Source organism: Pongo pygmaeus, chromosome 5 (assembly GCF_028885625.2).
Source record: "Pongo pygmaeus isolate AG05252 chromosome 5, NHGRI_mPonPyg2-v2.0_pri, whole genome shotgun sequence".
In the NCBI taxonomy this organism is placed as follows: domain Eukaryota; kingdom Metazoa; phylum Chordata; class Mammalia; order Primates; family Hominidae; genus Pongo; species Pongo pygmaeus.
Window position 1 is genome coordinate 89,582,086 of NC_072378.2, and position 14,130 is coordinate 89,596,215.

At 40.8% G+C, this 14,130-nt stretch overlaps 1 protein-coding gene across 7 annotated transcripts in view; it reads right to left on the minus strand.

Annotated features, from left to right (window-relative positions):
* The window catches only part of BACH2 (BTB domain and CNC homolog 2), a 368,045-nt gene that overhangs the window by 124,242 nt on the left and 229,673 nt on the right, over nucleotides 1-14,130 (minus strand). For 5 of the 7 annotated variants that reach the window (XM_063666431.1, XM_063666430.1, XM_063666432.1 and 2 more), the window contains one exon: nucleotides 8,607-8,686. The exons of the other annotated variants lie outside the window; for them this stretch is intronic. Coding sequence is in view for 1 of the 5 variants with exons in the window: in XM_054491575.2 (XP_054347550.1) it covers nucleotides 8,607-8,686 (80 nt within the window). In the remaining 4 variants the exon portion in view is untranslated. The remainder of the gene's footprint in view (nucleotides 1-8,606; nucleotides 8,687-14,130) is intronic. 7 annotated transcript variants of the gene reach the window in all.

Sequence of the window (14,130 nt, forward strand, 5' to 3'; positions counted from 1 at the left end):
CACCCTAATACTGCGCTTTTCCAACAGGCTTAAAAAATGGCACACCAGGAGATTATATCCCGCACCTGGCTCGGAGGGTCCTACACCCACGGAGTCTTGCTCACTGCTAGCACAGCAGTCCGAGATCAAACTGCAAGGTGGCAGCGAGGCTGGGGGAGGGGCGCCCACCTTTGCCGAGTTAGTTGTTTGATTAGGTAAACAAAGCAGCCGGGAAGCTCGAACTGGGTGGAGCCCACCATTGCTCAAGGAGGCCTGCCTGCCTCTGCAGGCTCAACCTCTGGGGGCAGGGCACAGACAAACAAAAAGACAGCAGTAACCTCTGTAGACTTAAATGTCCCTCTCTGACAGCTTTGAAGAGGGTAGTGGTTCTCCCAGCACACAGCTTGAGATCTGAGAACGGGCAGACTGCCTCTTCAAGTGGGTCCCTGACCCCCGAGGAGCCTAACTGGGGGGCACCCCACAGTAGAGGTGGACTGACACCTCACATGGCTGGGTACTCCTCTGAGACAAAACTTCCAGAGGAACCATCAGGGAGCAGCATCTGTGGTTCACCAATATCTGTTGTTCTGCAGCCACCACTGCTGATACCCAGGCAAACAGGGTCTGGAGTGGACCTCTAGCAAACTCCAACAGACCTGCAGCTGTGGGTCCTGTCTGTTAGAAGGAAAACTAACAAACAGAAAGGACATCCACACCAAAAACCCATCTGTACGTCACCATCATCAAAGACCAAAGGTAGATAAAACCACAAAGATGGGGAAAAAACAGAGCAGAAAAACTGGAAACTCTAAAAATCAGAGTGCCTCTCCTCCTCCAAAGGAACACAGCTCCTCACCAGCAACGGAACAAAGCTGGACGGAGAATGACTTTGACGAGTTGAGAGAAAAAGGCTTCAGACGATCAAACTACTCCGAGCTACAGGAAGAAATTCGAACCAACGGCAAAGAAGTTAAAAGCTTTGAAAAAAAATTAGACGAATGCATAACTAGAATAACCAATGCAGAGAAGTCCTTAAAGGACCTGATGGAGCTGAAAACCAAGGCACGAGAGCTACATGATGAATGCAGAAGCCTCAGGAGCCAATGTGATCAAATGGAAGAAAGGGTATCAGTGATGGAAGATGAAATGAATGAAATGAAGTGAGAAGAGAAGTTCAGAGAAAAAAGAATAAAAAGAAATGAACAAAGCCTCCAAGAAATATGGGACTATGTGAAAAGACCAAATCTACGTCTGATTGGTGTACCTGAAAGTGACGGGGAGAATGGAACCAAGTTGGAAAACACTCTGCAGGATATTATCCAGGAGAACTTTCCCAATCTAGCAAGGCAGGCCAACATTCAAATTCAGGAAATACAGAGAACGCCACAAAGATACTCCTCGAGAAGAGCAACTCAAGACACATAATTGTCAGATTCACCAAAGTTGAAATGAAGGAAAAAATGTTAAGGGCAGCCAGAGAGAAAGGTTGGGTTGCCCACAAAGGGAAGCCCATCAGACTAACAGCTGATCTCTCAGCAGAAACTCTACAAGCCAGAAGAGAGTGGGGACCAATATTCAACATTCTTAAAGAAAAGAATTTTCAACCCAGAATCTCATATCCAGCCAAACTAAGCTTCATAAGTGAAGGAGAAATAAAATACTTTACAGACAAGCAAATGCTGAGAGATTTTGTCACCACCAGGCCTGCCCTAAAAGAGCTCCTGAAGGAAGCACTAAACATGGAAAGGAACAACCGGTACCAGCCACTGCAAAAACATGCCAAATTGTAAAGACCATCAAGGCTAGGAAGAAACTGCATCAACCAACAAGCAAAATAACCAGCTAACATCATAATGACAGGACCAGATTCACACACAACAATATTAACTTTAAATGTAAATGGGCTAAATGCTCCAATTAAAAGACACAGATTGGCAAATTGGATAAAGAGTCAAGACCCATCAGTGTGCTGTATTCAGGAAACCCATCTCACGTGCAGAGACACACATAGGCTCAAAATAAAGGGATGGAGGAAGATCTACCAAGCAAATGGAAAACAAAAAAAGGCAGGGGTTGCAATCCTAGTCTCTGATAAAACAGACTTTAAACCAACAAAGATCAAAAGAGACAAAGAAGGCCATTACATAACGGTAAAGGGATCAATTCAACAAGAAGAGCTAACTATCCTAAATATATATGCACCCAATACAGGAGCACCCAGATTCATAAAGCAAGTCCTGAGTGACCTACAAAGAGACTTAGACTCCCACACAATGATAATGGGAGACTTCAACACCCCCCATCAACATTAGACAGATCAACAAGACAGAAAGTTAACAAGGATACCCAGGACTTGAACTCAGCTCTGCACCAAGCGGACCTAATAGACATCTACAGAACTCTCCACCCCAAATCAACAGAATATACATTATTTTCAGCACCACACCACACCTACTCCAAAACTGACCACATAGTTGGAAGTAAAGCACTCCTCAGCAAATGTAAAAGAACAGAAATTATAACAAACTGTCTCTCAGACCACAGTGCAATCAAACTAGAACTCAGGATTAAGAAACTCACTCAAATGTGCTCAACTACATGGAAACTGAACAACCTGCTCCTGAATGACTACTGGGTAAATAATGAAATGAAGGCAGAAATAAAGATGTTCTTTGAAGCCAACGAGAACAAAGACACAACATACCAGAATCTCTGGGACACATTCAAAGCAGTGTGTAGAGGGAAATTTATAGCACTAAATGCCCACAAGAGAAAGCAGGAAAGATCTAAAATTGACACCCTAACATCACAATTAAAAGAACTAGAAAAGCAAGAGCAAACACATTCAAAAACTAGCAGAAGGCAAGAAATAACTAAGATCAGAGCAGAACTGAAGGAAATAGAGACACAAAAAACCCTTCAAAACATTAATGAATCCAGGAGCTGGTTTTTTGAAAAGATCAACAAAATTGATAGACCACTAGCAAGACTAATGAAGAAGAAAAGAGAGAAGAATCAAATAGACACAATAAAAAATGATAAAGGGGATATCACCACCGATCCCACAGAAATACAAACTACCATCAGAGAATACTATAAACACCTCTACGCAAATAAACTAGAAAATCTAGAAGAAATGGATAAATTCCTTGACACATACATTCTCCCAAGACTAAACCAGGAAGAAGTTGAATCCCTGAATAGACCAAAAACGGGCTCTGAAATTGAGGCAATAATCAATAGCTTACCAACCAAAAAAAGTCCAGGACCAGATGGATTCACAGTCGAATTCTACCAGAGGTACAAAGAGGAGCTGGTACCATTCCTTCTGAAACTATTCCAATCAACAGAAAAAGAGGGAATCTTCCCTAACTCATTTTATGAGGCCAGCATCATTCTGATACCAAAGCCTGGCAGAGACACAACAAAAAAAGAGAATTTTAGACCAATATCCTTGATGAACATCGATGCAAAAATCCTCAATAAAATACTGGCAAACCGAATCCAGCAGCACATCAAAAAGCTTATCCACCATGATCAAGTGGGCTTCATCCCTGGGATGCAAGGCTGGTTCAACATATGCAAATCAATAACCATAATCCAGCATATAAACAGAACCAAAGACAAAAACCACATGATTATCTCAATAGATGCAGAAAAGGCCTTTGACAAAATTCAATAACATTTCATGCTAAAAACTCTCAATAAATTAGGTATTGATGGGATGTATCTCAAAATAATAAGAGCTATCTGTGACAAACCCACAGCCAATATCATACTGAATGGACAAAAACTAGAAGCATTCCCTTTGAAAACGGGCACAAGACAGGGATGCCCTCTCTCGCCACTCCTATTCAACATAGTGTTGGAAGTTCTGGCCAGGGCAATCAGGCAGGAGAAGGAAATAAAGGGTATTCAATTAGGAAAAGAGGAAGTCAAATTGTCCCTGTTTGCAGATGACATGATTGTATATCTAGAAAACCCCATCGTCTCAGCCCAAAATCTCCTTAAGCTGATAAGCAACTTCAGCAAAGTCTCAGGATACAAAATCAATGTACAAAAATCACAAGCATTCTTATACACCAATAATAGACAAACAGTGAGCCAAATCATGAGTGAACTCCCATTCACAATTGCTTCAAAGAGAATAAAATACCTAGGAATCCAACTTACAAGGGATGTGAAGGACCTCTTCAAGGAGAACTACAAACCACTGCTCAATGAAATAAAAGAGGATACAAACAAATGAAAGAACATTCCATGCTCATGGGTAGGAAGAATCAATATCATGAAAATGGCCATACTGCCCAAGGTAATTTATAGATTCAATGCCATCCCCATCAAGCTACCCATGACTTTCTTCACAAAATTGGAAAAAACTACTTTAAAGTTCATATGGAACCAAAAAAGAGCCCACATTGCCAAGTCAATACTAAGCCAAAAGAATAAAGCTGGAGGCATCACGCTACCTGACTTCAACTATACTACAAGGCTACAGTAACCAAAAGAGCATGGTACTGGTACCAAAACAGAGATATAGACCAATGGAACAGAACAGAGCCCTCAGAAATAATGACGCATATCTACAACTATCTGATCTTTGACAAACCTGACAAAAACAAGAAATGGGGAAAGGATTCCCTATTTAATAAATGGTGCTGGGAAAACTGGCTAGCCATATGTAGAAAGCTGAAACTCGATCCCTTCCTTACACCTTATACAAAAATTAATTCACGATGGATTAAAGACTTAAATGTTAGACCTGAAACCATAAAAACCCTAGAAGAAAACCTAGGCAATACCATTCAGGACACAGGCATGGGCAAGGACTTCATGTCTAAAACACCAAAAGCAATGGCAACAAAAGCCAAAATTGACAAATGGGATCTAATTAAACTAAAGAGCTTCTGCACAGCAAAAGAAACTACCATCAGAGTGAACAGGCAACCTACAAAATGGGAGAAAATTTTTGCAACCTACTCATCTGACAAAGGGCTAATATCCAGAATCTACAATGAACTCAAACAAATTTACAAGAAAAAAACAAACAACCCCATCAAAAAGTGGGTAAAGGATATGAACAGACACTTCTCAAAAGAAGACATTTATGCAGCCAAAAGACACATGAAAAAATGCTCATCATCACTGGCCATCAGAGAAATGCAAATCAAAACCACAATGAGACACCATCTCACACCAGTTAGAATGGCAGTCATTAAAAAGTCAGGAAACAACAGGTGATGGAGAGGATGTGGAGAAATAGACACACTTCTACACTGTTGGTGGGACTGTAAACTAGTTCAACCATTGTGGAAGTCAGTGTGGCGATTCCTCAGGGATCTAGAACTAGAAATACCATTTGACCCAGACATCCCATTACTGGGTATATACCCAAAGGATTATAAATCATGCTGCTATAAAGACACATGCACACATATGTTTATTGCGGCACTATTCACAATAGCAAAGACTTGGAACCAACTCAAATGTCCAACACTGATAGACTGGATTAAGAAAATGTGGCACATATACACCATGGAATACTATGCAGCCATAAAAAATGATGAGTTCATGTCCTTTGTAGGGACATGGATGAAACTGGAAACCATCATTCTCAGCAAACTATCACAAGGACAAAAAACCAAACACCACATGTTCTCACTCATAGGTGGGAATTGAACAATGAGAACACATGGACACAGGAAGGGGGACAACACACACCAGGGACTGTTGTGGGGTGGGGGTAGGGGGAGGGATAGCATTAGGAGATATACCTAATGCTAAATGACGAGTTAATGGGTGCAGCACACCAACATGGCACATGTATACATATGTAACTAACCTGCACTTCGTGCACATGTACCCTAAAACTTAAAGTATAATAATAATTAAAAAAAATAAAAAAAACAAACAAAAAACACAAAAGATAAAACTCTTGACTGAAAAAAAAAAGAAAAATTCTGAGCCACAATCTCTTTAAACATTGTCTCATCTCCATTCTGCATATTTTTGTTCCCTTTGACACTCTAAATAGGCTTATGTTAGGCTTGCTTATTCTGCCCTCCAAACTTTAACCTCTCTTCCTTATAGTTCCATCTCTTTTTCTGTGGTCCATTGCATGAAACTATTTTAGTTTTATCTTCCAGTTCATTAATTAGTCCATTACAAAAAATCTTATTCACTAAATTTTTTGATAATTTTTTTTTTATTACTGAAGGTTTTCTTTAGCTCTTTTGCAGAAGTGACTGGTGATTGTGAGAGACCATTGTTGTTCACCATTTTTGTATTCTATATTTAAGTTAATTTTTCTTTATATAAGGTAGTCTAGTTTCTTCTTATCTGATAATTCAAACATCTAAAGTCCTTGGTGGGGAAGGAGTAATTAACATATTAACGCTAGTTTTGCTGATTTTCACTCATGGTGGTTTGTTTCCTTGTTTGATAATCTTTTTTGAAAGCTCAAGATGCCAATCTGTGAAAAAAAACTAGAAGCCTAAATTACATTTGCTTTATCTGGAATTTAGTGGTACTACCAACCTGGGCTATTTTATCTCCCTTCTAGAATCCCAGGCTTAAACTGGGAGTTGCAGTATGGTCCCCATTTGCACCCCCACATGACTGTCCCACACAAACACAAGGGATGGGCAATTCTGCCTTTTGCGGCTTGTTTACTGTTGACATATATGCACTTAGCTACTTGTATTTTTTTCTTAGATACTTTCATTACTTCCTAGGAGTTCTAAAATGCAACAGAGATACCCCTTGGAGTACAAAGTCTGTTATACTGGCAGAAGAAGAGGTCTTCTTTAAAAGTTTTTAGAAAGTAGGAGAGTGACATCTGATTGTTGCTTTTGAAGAGCTTTTTCTAGATTCTCTTTAAGAATGAACTGCAGGGAGGCAGGAATGAAAGCAGAGCCAGGTAGCAGGCTAATGTAGTAGTTCAGGTGAGAAATCGAAGCAACATGTCTGAGAGAGGTAGCAGAGGAGACAGAAAGAGGTGAAATGACTCGATATCTGATTGGGCATAAAACAGTAGGAGTTTTTGATAGTTTGGATGTGGAAGGTGAGGTACAGGATCCCTGGTTGATGGCTGGTGGTGTCATTTACTGAGATAAGAATAATTGGGAGATGGACAGTTTCCAGTGTTTGTGTAGGTTAGGGTGTGGGTAGAAATTAAGAGTTCTGTTTTGGATATGTTAAGTTTGAAATGATTATCAAACATCCAAGTGGACATGTCAAGTACCCTGTTGGGTATCTAAGTCTGATATTTAGGGGAGAGAGCTGGGCTGAAGATATAAATTTGGGAGTTGTTGCCATAAAGGTTTGGAAGCAGAGGAGATAACAAGTGAGACTGCAGAGAGAAAACATAGGGACAGACTGAGCCCCAGGGCACACCAATTCAGAAACTAACAGAGGAGGAGACAGCAGTGGTGATTGAGAAGGAAAAAAAATCCATGAGAGGAGCTGTCATGGAGGCTCAGAGAAAAGTGGGTTCCAGGAAGAAGGGAGTGATTGACTGTGCTGGAAGCTATTGAGAAGCTGAGGAAGATGAGGCAACAAGGTGGTCATTGGTAGCTTTGTTCTGAACAGTTCTGATGAAGCAGTGGTGTCAGAGACTTTAATGGAGTGTGTCAAGGGTAACAGGAGATGAGTCTAGATAATACCTATAGACAAGAAGTTCGAAGTGTTTTGTGTGAAAGGGAGCAGTAAAGTGGGGTAGAAGCTAAAGGAGAATGTGACACAAGGAAGTTTTTTCCTGGGGCAATATTAAAGATTTTATATACCAATGGGAAAGATTTAGTACAAAGGGAGAAACTGATCATGCAGGAAAGAAAGGGAATATTTTCAGGGAAAATACTCTTCAAATATTAAGCACCCGGAAATCTTTAAGAGGTGATGTGGACCATGTGTGTGGCGTGAGCCATCATATGACCTACAAGACAGAAGGACTAGGACACCTATATTACATAAGGACTTGGGAGCTGAGTAATCTTTATTCGCCAAGTTCTCATGAGGTCTACTCCACCCTAGCTTCAAATTTACCCATGTCATAACGGCTAGTGGTAGAAGCTAAAGAATATATCTGATAATTATGATCTGAAAGTTGTTTGGGTAGTTATAAAAGTAGGCAATTAACTCAATATACAGCTAAAGAGGTCTTAGAGGACTTCTAGTTTGGTCTCCTATTCACTTTAGGCAACTGAATCCTAAAGGTCTTAGAATGGACACCTCACTATCCTTTGGGAATTACTTCTAGGATGCTGTCACCATGCCATGTGTCTAGCACAAATAGCGATTTCCTCTTGTTTTGTGATTAATGGTCATAGGATACAGCTGAACTGTAATTTTCTTCACCCAAACACCTTTATGTATCTGAAATTAGAAATTAACTTTACTTTTTCTTCTCTAAGCCAAACAACCTCTTTCTCTTGATTTTCCTTTACAGATCTTATCTTGTATCATTTGGCTAGTCTTGCCTCTTTCCCTTCTCTCCAACTGTTTTTTTTTTTTTTTTTCCCTAAAGTGTAGTGACCAGCAATTGACAAACTACTCAAATAAAGTCTGAGTAATCCTGAGAGCAGTGTGGGTATTTCAACACGTCTCCCTTAGACAGATGAAAGGCTGACCTGGCTCTGCCAAGACTTGAACACATTCCAGTTCCTGCTGATCTGAGAAGTCTCTTCCACTTGCGTTTTTCTTCTTTTACCTGGCAATTTGAATAAAATGAAAATACAACCAGATGTATATGGAAAAGAGTTTTTAGTGTACCTGTTCTTTAAAATCAGCTTGAGCTTTATGTAAAAGTCAAAATGTGCACATACCAATTCCTTCTAAAATGTAACAAATATCTAAATATACCAATAAAATGTTTTGTCTCTCAACTGCATATTCCACAAAGTATTTCTTAAAATCCAAAAGCAAGTATTCAGATGAGGTAATTAATTAAGTGAAGTGTTGGGTTTGGAAAGCCTTCTACTATTTTGAGGCTAATGATGGTTGAGAAACTCCTATGGGGGTGTGTGTGTGACAGAGATTCTGCCTGCTAATTACTTCCCAAGAAAAATCTAAGCATCCAACAATCATTCTAATTTTTCCTAAGAAGCATGAAATATCACATCACATTACATTATGTTATGCCAAGTAACAGGATGTTCTTGGGGTAACATGACAAAACAATGCAGCTGGAAAAAACAAATTGAAAGGCCAAATGATGTGCATATAATTTTGGGTAGGTAGTGCTATAAAAAGAAAGAAAAAGGTGCACACTGATAATAAGACTTAGAGGTGACTTACAGGTTTTGATACCCACAGGTGATTTTAGGAAGGCAGCTTTGTTTTAACCATAAGATTTATGCCATAAGCTTTGGCTCTTTTACTTATATTTGTTTCACTCTGAACAAGCACTGGAGCCCTTTTGAACTTCAATTTTTTCCTCTGTAAAATGGGAATACTACTACCCACCCTACCTCTTTCATATGGCTGTTGTGAGATTCTAATGCCTGGCATATTTAGGTGTTTTATAAATGTCTAATTGGATACCGATAGATATCCGAACTGGATTTAATATTCTGTATGTCACAGATTCCAGTCTGTACATTTTTTCACCTAATGATATTTCAGAAATAAGGATATATCTTATAGTTGGTGGCTTATATTTTAATTAATATTTTCTTTCTTTCTTGGTGGTACATAATATATTTAAACCAATGGCCTCTTAGAAATATGGCAAATAAAAGAGTTGGGAAATGGCAAACGTGCTATGCAAATATCAGTTATTTATTCATAAAATGAGATTTTACCAAAAGTCTCCCTTAGGCAAGGCATTCAGAAGCAAATGAAAATGAGTAAGATTGGGTCCTTAATCTCCAGAAGAGTGCAATGCATGAAGTAGATGACTCAGGATAACTCAAATGCCAAACAGAATGTGATATGTGCCATTTGAGTAGCATTCCCAACTTGGCACCTTGTGAATGCAGAAGAGGAAATAACTTTCAGTAGGGTCAACCAAGGAAGCAGCATGGAGGAGGTGGCACCTGGCCTGGCCTTGACAGATGTGTAGTATCTCAACAGGCACATACGGGAAGGGGAGATACCCTACGCAGAAAGGACAAATGAGGCATGGACATAGGATGCACAGCAAATATTCTGAGGAATATCGTCCAGACAAGAAGCGGTCCAGACAAGGAGGAGCGTGGGGACTGTGATGGGCTGCTTGCTCTAGGATATTAGAGATCTGGGCTCAATTTGGTGAATGGGTTAGGCTCCTGAGCAAGGAGCAGCCTGATGAAAGTGGGGCATTAGGAGCCTGTGCAGGGGGACTGGTTAAGAAGAGGCTGGAAGAAGGGGCATCCTAAAGCAGGCCTTGTGCAGGCTTGAAAAGTCCAGCTAATAAGTGGGTAGTGGGGGTAGACAGGAAATAACAAATGGATGGTAGAGTCATAGTTAAATGCTAAAGATCCTTAATGAGAATCCTAGAGAGAAAGCCCATTTCACAAATGGATAGAAAGGATGCACTGAATTGATGTTTGACTGTGTGCTCCTTGAGGATGAGAACTGCATGCTTTGTACATTGTTGTATCCCAGCACCTGGTACATGGTACTTACACAATAACTATTTAATATACTCCCTTCCTCCAAAAATTCCATTTATATTTTTAATTCAATTCAGCAAGCATGTACCTATCACATGCTCGATACTGGACACTGGGGTCGGGAAGAATGGGTTGATGTGGTGGACTATTTTTCAAATGGCTGCAAGAATTCATTCCTTACAGAGTCTTGGGTGGTCCCTCCAAAACTGACTCGGGGCTTAGCCATAGGACTTGCTTTTACCAAAGGCATAATAGAAAATGTAAGGTAAGCAGAAACTTGAAAAAAAAGGAAAAAAAAAAAAGCCTACACACTGATAAAGTAATGAGTTCCAGTTTGGACAGGTTGAATATGAAATCCTTGAGGCATGTCCAGCAGGCAGTTTGGTATAAAGCAGTAGGTCCTGCTGCCACCCCGCCCCCTGCTGCCCCCACTTTTTTTTTTTTTTAACTCCTGAGGGCATCATATAAAGAATTCCAGGCTACCCTCCTGGAGGATGAGAGAACATGTGGAACAGAGATGAGTCATCCCAGGTGAGGCCTCCCCAGAACAACCATCCTAGAATGGGGGGTAACAACCTTTTTCTTAAAGGATCAGCAGGAAATACTTTAGGCTTGTGGGCCATATGATCATCTCCATTCCAAATACTCAGCTCTGCTGTTGTAGTGCAGAAGCAGCCATAGACGATATGGGAGTGGATGTGTTCCAATAAAACCCTATTTATAAAAACAGGTGGCAGGCCTGTGGGCTTTGGTTCGCCTACCTCTATCCCAGATTATTTAGCCCCAGTCGAGCCAGTCCAAACTAGAAGAACTGCCCAGCCAACTCACAGAATCGTGAGAAATAATAAATGCTTCTTGTTTTAAGCCACTAAATTTGGAAGTGTTGTTACACAGCTAATGCTAACTGATGAAGCTGGTATAAAACACATAAAGCATACACCTTGTTTCAAGGCACTTAAAATCCACCTGTGGAAGCACATGTGTGGGAAACATTTAAATAACCATAGAAGGCAGTATGTGACTAAATGTCAAAATGAATGATGCAGGAGAATTAGAATTATAAGGATTTATAAAAGGGAAAAATTAGTTTGGACACACAAAAAACTTGGGCAGCATATCATAAAGAATGGGTAGAATATGACAGTTCCCTAAAGATTCCTGTTTCCTTTTCACTGCCCTTCTTTATGCTGCCTACTTTTATGTCTGTGTACCCCAGTAGACCGGGAGCCTCCTGAGGGCAGGTCTTATTTTCTATTTTCTAGGTTCCCAGAGTCCAGTGTAGTGCTTGGTTCACAGCCAGCCTCAGTATGTACTTACTGAAGAAACCAATAAGTCCACTGGAGAGGAGAAAGAGCATCTATGTGGAAAAACCAAACCTCATGATCAAAGAACACTGCACAGGTATTCACGTGGTGCATTCAAGAGAGGCGACCAGTGGCTCAGGGAGAAGAATGAGATTGGGGTAAGTAGAAGCTATAGCTTGCCACGTGACTCTGGGTCATGGGGTGGGGGTGATGAGGCAAAATGAAGGACCCTGACTTTCAGGGATTTGAAGCCATATGTCACTGGAATATGTGACCTAGCTGACATTTATGAAGATGAGTTTGGTGGCAGAGGGTAGGGTGGATTCCAGGCAAGGAGAATAGTTAGGACAATTTAGTAATCCAGGAACAAGGGAGCAGACTAGCCTAGGAGATGGTGGGAATATCAAGGTGTCAGCTCCTGATAAACACCAAATAGAGCTGATCATGTGCTTCAGCATAAACTACAAAAGAAAAGAGAGACATCTCAGGCATTCCTTCATGCTACCTTTACTGAGTACAAGGTATTATTAAGTCATGTGTTCTGAGCCCATGAAGCCATGAAGACACTAAGTACATCTATGTTACATTTGGAACCAAGATACATAAGGTCAAGGACACCACTTTACCCATGGAGAAGCACAAGACAACCAGGAACTGTGAGTGAGGCAGCTGCTAGAATGGGCAGGGCACAAGGTTTGCAGTGACACACACAGCCTTAGAGCCGGGCTCCATTCTTATTAGCTGTGTGATGTTGGACAGACCATGAACACCACTGATGATGGTATTCACCTTGCAGGCTGGTTGAGAATTATAGAAAGGGTGGGTGACGTGCATAGCACAGTCCCTGAATAGAGCAGGCACTTGTATGATTCACAATTACAATAAAAGCAACATGTAATAGGGAACACATGAATGGTATAATCTGAGTGCTGTAATAGGGCAGAGAAAGAAAATCACTTTTGGCTGGGACAGTCACTTTGGAGTTGAGAGTGAGAATAGCATGTGGTCTGGTGGCAAAAAATGAGGACAATTTTGACAAGCAGGGGAAGGGGAAGGTCGTTCCAGGAAAAGAAAACGTTCTGTGGAAAGGAACAGAGATGAAAGACGGAGCCCCTCCTGTGGAGTGTGGTGGAATTTAGTTTGGCTGTTGCAAGGTGGAAGGTGAGGCTGGGAAGCAGTTAGGGTCAGACAGCAGAGTGGCTTGAATGCCAGGAAGAGGAGCTGGGATGTTACGCAGTAAGTAGTGAGGTGCTGCTGAAGGATCCTGAGTGGGCCAGTGACACGATCAAACCCCAGGTGGCACTGCGAGTGGTGTGGAAGCAGGAGACACTCATGCAAGGAGGGCAGAAACAAGGTGAGGCATGCCGCTTCCAGAGAGTGGCCACAGCAACAGCAGGAGATGGCATGTGAGAGAGGATGCAGAGGACAAGCTGGCCACATTGGGAAACAGTAAAGGTCGGGAAGGAGAGGGTGGAGCTGAAGTTCACTATGAAATGAGAACATAGACTGACTGGTTGACTCATTGGTTCATTCAGTTAAGCTGCCATTGAGCTTTGTTTGTTATGTGCTCAACACTTCTAAATGGTGGTAATCGGCTGTGCACAAGACATGGTTGCTTCTCCCGAGGCCAGGGAGTGTCACCAAACACACACGTTCTTTCAATGGAGGGAGATAATAGACTATGCATGCAGTGTGGTCACAGTTTATTTATCATTGTAGCTAGTCCCCAGAGTATACCACAGGACTTGACATATACTAGATGCTCAATAAATGTTTATTAAACTCATTCATTCACTCAACAAATATTTATTAAGCACCCATTCCATGTTGGGCATAGTTCTAGGCACTGGGGATTTATCAGTGAATATAACAAATATTTCTGAGGTTCCTTGAGATCTCTGTGCATTCAGTTTACACCCAAAGCATAAACAAAATCACTGTACTTATTCTAATTATGTTGTAGAACTGAAGTCAGCATTTCTTTGTATTTTTTCCTCCAGAGTTAAAAGATACTTATTCTGAAAAGTATCAAACATCCCATTATGGAATTAAGTTCAGAGCTTTTAAAAAATTGTGGTATTGATTTTGAGATTGAAATTAAACGTGACATGGTACAGAATATATTCACTCAAGCAACCATTTAGGAAGACCTAATTTGTAAGCTCATCTCAGGCACCACTGAGTATAGTAGTGATGAATCAGAAAATCCCTGTCCTCAAAGGTCTTTATATTTTACAATAAAAGTCCTTACATAG